The sequence below is a fragment of the Raphanus sativus genome, chromosome 3 (assembly GCF_000801105.2).
Source record: "Raphanus sativus cultivar WK10039 chromosome 3, ASM80110v3, whole genome shotgun sequence".
NCBI lineage: Eukaryota > Viridiplantae > Streptophyta > Magnoliopsida > Brassicales > Brassicaceae > Raphanus > Raphanus sativus.
The window spans coordinates 14947455-14953324 of NC_079513.1; the positions used below are offsets into that span (position 1 = coordinate 14947455).

The 5870-nt window shown below is 30.9% G+C and overlaps 1 protein-coding gene across 1 annotated transcript; it reads right to left on the reverse strand.

Annotated features, from left to right (window-relative positions):
* Nucleotides 1–1324: 1324 nt before the first annotated feature.
* On the reverse strand, nt 1325–3814 carry LOC130509698 (auxin transporter-like protein 2). Its single transcript, XM_057005877.1, has 7 exons — nt 3664–3814; nt 3410–3562; nt 3140–3325; nt 2933–3045; nt 2551–2832; nt 2272–2479; nt 1325–1960 (listed from the first exon to the last, which is right to left on the reverse strand). Exons 2-7 carry the CDS (start codon nt 3533–3535, stop codon nt 1511–1513), a joined length of 1365 nt encoding a protein of 454 aa, XP_056861857.1. The 5' UTR covers nt 3536–3562; nt 3664–3814; the 3' UTR covers nt 1325–1510.
* Nucleotides 3815–5870: the final 2056 nt, after the last annotated feature.

Sequence of the window (5870 nt, forward strand, 5' to 3'; positions counted from 1 at the left end):
ATTTATTTTGTCCTTATAAATGGATTATAATTTGTATTCTAACAAATCTAAATCAACACGTCCTAAATGTTTTTGGGATTTAATTTTATATTGAAACATGTAAATATTCTCATGATTCTATTAATTTTTTAAATATTTTCTGAAATCTACATAATTTTTAATAATTATTTTCGTCATTAGAAATATATTTTTTCTAAACTGACCAATTGATGCAAAAATATAAAAGGACAAAAACTATTTCATTATGACTTATTTTCCCAATTATCTTACTATTAATGGGCAGTATTCTGCGAGTGGTTTTAAAAATGTTGTTTTCTGTGGCTAATATTCTTTTTCAAGTAATTTAAAAAAATTCAATAGATAAAAAAAATTGGTATAAAAATGTAAGACACTTGACTTTTTTTTTTATTTACACAAGTTTAAGAAACTAAAACTTAGTTTGGAATTCTACATTTACGCAATGTAGGGGACAGATCATATTAGTTTTTGTAAGACTAGACTCCAACACACACACACACACACACACACACACACACACACACACACATATTACTCTTCACACTCCATGCCACTTAGAGCTCATTCTTTGGCTTTGTAATACAGCAAGCTAAGCAACAACACCGCTGACCTTGTAATGTATGAATAATACATGAACTAACTTTAACTAAAACTTCTAATACTTGCAATCCAAATAGAAAATTAAAAAGAGAATATCACGTTGATGAAAAAGGAAGAAAACGAGTGTCAGGAGTGTTCGTTAAGGAGTACGACAAATTCAAAGAGTGTATGTCCTACATACATGAGCATGCTCTTCTTTTTTAAAAGCTAACCTTCTCCTAAATGGACCTCCAAAATTGGTTTCTAAAAAGGAATCCACTAGTGTTTATAACTTAACGTACTTTATCTAGAAAAAAAAGTTGATAAAATGATTTAAGAACATATATAAAAGAAAAAGTAAAGGGTTTTACTTTTTTTTTTGTCAAGAGTAAAGGGCTTTACTCAAATCATATCATTGGTTCTCATATCCTTTCACATGGGAATAATGACGTTTATTAGATGTGGCCTAATGATATTACTTATCAACCTAACTTGTGGCATACCACACTAGTTACACTAAAATTGTATAGATATGATAAACTCTAATAATCTGTTTCATTAATGCCATTTTGGTACTCTAATAGATGTGAGATGTCGTTAGATGTTGAGTTAGCCTGAAACATCAAAACAAAAGCTTCTGATAAAGCTTGGGTTATAACCTCAGGGAGTAGTACTTTCATATTTTGGAGTAGTTTTGTTTATTGTTTATCAAATGGAACCACTGACCTCCAGTACCAAACATGATATAATTTTATATGTGAAAAGGCTATAGCTTAAAACATGAAAGAATGTGTAAAAGGTTTACAAACTAAGAAAAACAATTATAACACTTCAAATGTTCATTAAGAAGTTCAGCAATTTGTTTATTGGCTCATAGGCACTCCCTTGCCCGTTCAAATCGGCTGATCAAACATCAGTGACGAGGAGGACACTGATAACACTTTGCAAAGAGGCCAAAAGTATCAACTTGTTTAATGAAATTAGTCATGCTCGCCCATCCTCCTAAACCGAAACCAACCACAAATACCCAAACCACCACCACCACGTTCACCACAAATGCACCTCTCCACCCGCCAATCACCGCCGGTGGCTTCTCGGCCGCGTTTTGACGGGAAGAAGCAGAGCGGTAAGTGAGGATGTGAGCGAGTGATGGGATGATGTAGACGGTGAATGTGACTAGGAGTGCACCAACAGCTGAGTTAATTGGACCGAAGAAAGGAAATATTATGGCTAAGAACCATATTGGAATCACCACTGGTAACCTTGTAATGGCTCGTAACAGAATGCTATTTGTGTCGTGCATTCCGATTACTTTCTCCCACACGAAATATAGTGGCGTGCATGCGAACCCGAACGTAATAATCTGCAGCATAGAAATTATTAAAATTTCATACCAAACAAAACAACTTATCGCATTGCCAACCAGATTATTATATTACATACCAAAACAACTTATCACATTGCCAAGTTGCCAACCAGGAGTTGACATAACAGATAAAAATTTAGGATAAGAATCTAAACGACCATAGGTTCATATCAAGTTGTATGAGTATACTCTTCAAAGAAGAGTTCAATTACATGGTATAAGTTTGGCCTCATGGAAATGTACGGATCTATAAATCTATATTTCTTAGTCATTAAAAAATTTGCTGAACGTAAAATGCGCGGACCTACCTGGTGGATGAGCATGAGGATAACTGCAGCGTCGCGCCATGGTGAGCTAGGAAAGAGGGAGAAGGCATTAGCATGTGTGAGAAGCTCATCTCCAAAGGCCCAGTACACGGAAGCAGCTGATGGTATGGTTAAGGTGAAGACATAAAGTGTAGCCATTAGGTATATGTACTTGAACTTTCTAGGTCTCCACATTGCATGCATTATCTCCCTACAAATTCAAATCCTCAACATGCAAACTTAAAAACAAATAAACAGTTGAGACATAGAACATTTACTCACACTGTAACAGCGTGGCCACCAAAAGTGTACAATATATTAGTGGCTCCTGTGAAATACAGAACGGGCTTAGTTGGAGCGGAATGAGTCACTCCTTCGACCTGGCCGTGGACTAGAGCCGCAATGGTAAGGTACCAAGCGGTGTAAGTGGTCATGCCAAGACCGAGAAAGGACCATATCCTGTAGTTGTGAAATGATGGAATAAATACTGTGGTTGCACAACACGCTCCGAATATGTAAGTCCATGTCCTCTTGTCCAGCTTATCGTTTATATAATATACGTTACTGTTCATTATTGTTATTACACGATTAAAACACACACAAAATCAAGATATGGTACTATTACTCAATACTGAATACACGGGTAAATAATAGCTAAACCAACCTTGCACATGCGATGAGTTGGATAACAGAACCAAAGAGGAGGAATGTGCAGTTGAACGTTAACCCTATTGATTTCCAATATGGACCAAGCAGACCATCTAAAACTTCGAACCACTGCACAGTGTTTTAACGATATGTATATCAGTATAGTTGTGTATTAAAAATCTAATGGTGGAGACTGAATCTATAAGAGATCTGCTAGTGTGACCTGAATGACATGGTTGTTGAAGTTAACATTCTGTTTCTCTTTTCGAGTTCTGTACTCAACGTAGAGAACACTGATGAGATAAGCTGTCCAGCTTCCCATAAAACCGTAGAAAACCTGCAGAATTACACCTGATGCCATCCCCATTTGCGAAAATGAATAAGGTAGTGTCAATAGAACTTGAGCAACCTGCCAACAAATTATTATTGTTTTTAATCCTTTAAAATAGGACACATGTTAATGGTTTAGTGTGTGAAATTGATGATGCAAAACCTGGTTTGATGCACAGCTAAACCAAGCATCATAAACAGAACCACCATGCCATAGAAAGCTCTTCATGCTTCCTCTCGGTTCAATCTCATCCTCCATTATTCCTTCTTCTGTTTCCTTAATCGACATCTTCCAAATCTTATCCACTGCCTCTGCCTACAAAAATATACAAATCAAGTGATAAAGATGTAAATACATTTATAAAAGAAAAACTTTGGATACAATTGAGAAATTAAAAGTGAGAAACATTTTTGAACCTTAAGACAAAGAAATGCCAGAAAATTTTCTCTTATTTTGTGTTTATATCTCTGACTCTCCTTTGTCTTTTCTTTTTGATTCTTTTACTTCTTATTTGTCTCTGTTTTGACTGAGACTGGTGAAGCAGTCAAGCCAAGAAATCATATATAACTCAAAATGTATCTGCTTTTCTATTTGGCTTGGTGATTGTTTTCTTTCTCAAGGGGGTCCCTTAGTCAAATAAAAAATTTGGAAATAAAAATGTTGATTTTTGGGGTAAAAAACAAGGTATAAATAAAAGGACCTTTTTATTATATTGATCATACCTATCATATCTGCCTGCAAAATACGATCCCACCACCAGCTAATATTCCCATGAGTATTTGATTTCTTGATTTTTTATAGTGTTCTTTCCTATTTAAATACTTTTTCTATAGATAGGTTTAAGAATTAGATTATGGTCAATGTTTGTGGCACCACTTTCCTGTTTGAACTTGTTTGAAATAAGAGAATTTGTAATTTTCAAAGAAAATGGAACATGTTGTAACTATAACTAGGCCTTGATCCGCGCAATCGCGCAAGGATATTTGTTTTCATTTTTATAGACATAATACTTTTTAACACTATTAGTTAGGGGTATTCAGTCCATTAAAATTCGGAACAAATTAAAATTAAACACGAAACCAAAATAGAGAAAATGGTTTAGATTTAGTAGTACCAAATATATTGAATGGATGTTTTATTAAGAAACCATAATATATGGATATAGTTCGGTATATAAACCGATCCAACCGATAAATCGAAGAAATGATTAATTAAAATATAATAGTATATTTATATATAAATTTTATAATAAAACTAATATATATATATATAATTTATTTTATAAATATTATATTCACAACTAAAACATTGATTTTAATAATTTTGTTATTTTTAAGTTAATTTTTTCTCATTTTCATTAAATTAAATAAAACATGATTTTTATTTTTATTGGTAAATATTTGTGCTAATAATATTAGGGCAATTCTCTTAAATAGACTATTTTCTAATTTTTGTCACAAAAGAAACCCTAGGGAGGAAAATGACCAATGTTTCATTTAATAGGTAAAAAGACATTTATACACTAGATATATAAATACAAATAAATAATAAAAATAAATTATAGTTTCAGATTATATGTTTTCAAATTCGAAAATTTTATATATTTTTTTTGAAATTCTTTTTCAAACTTTTTCAATTTTTCTTTTTGAAATTCGAAAATACTTTTTGAAAATATTTTTAAAATTTTCATTTTAAATTTTTTAATATTTTATAAATTCATCCACCATGGGAGTTTATAAACAAAGAAAAACTTTAGCGCACATGTAAACGAGATAAACATCATCTCAAATCTCTACCCCTTAACTCTAAACTCTAAAGTTTAAATTAGTTAATATAACTGGTATAAGTATATATTTACCTATTTAATAAAACATTTCGGTCATTTTGATCCTTAAAGTATATATTTTTGACAAAATATTTTAGTGATATCCTAGGGTATTTCTCATTATATTATTATATTACTGTTTTCTTAATTTATTTTAATATTTTAAGAATACATAAAATATTATATTTAAAAGTCAAAGTAAGGAACATATATTTATTTTTTTAATAAATCTGATTTCTAATCATATAAACTAATTTATTATAAAGATAAATATAGTTATATGATTTTTTGGTATAAAACCAAATAAACCAAAAACCAATGGTATATAAACTAAACCAAACTAAATTAGATATGAATTCAATGTGGTAGTTAATTTTTATAAACTGAAATACCAAAAATCCGAAAAGACTGAACCGAAACCGAAATCCGGATTGAATATGCCTATTATTAGTGGTATATATTTTTAGCATTAAACATATACTCAATGTTGATATGACTATTTCAAATACAATAATTTTACAGTTTACTTTACTTGTTGAAGTTTAATCAATTGTTTCAAATTGTCATATGTATTTGTCGTTTTTATTATATATTTATGTTATTGAATTTGTTTTTGATTGTTAAAAGAATTAATGCACGAGAAAACATATTTAAAATTTATTTTTATTTAATTTATTTGTATGTATAGTTTAAGATATGTTAATTTTATACATGTATTATGTATTTTACTAATATTAATCTGTTCTGTCAACATTAAATAGTGTTCCAATGAAACAAAAATCTAATCTTTGATCTAAT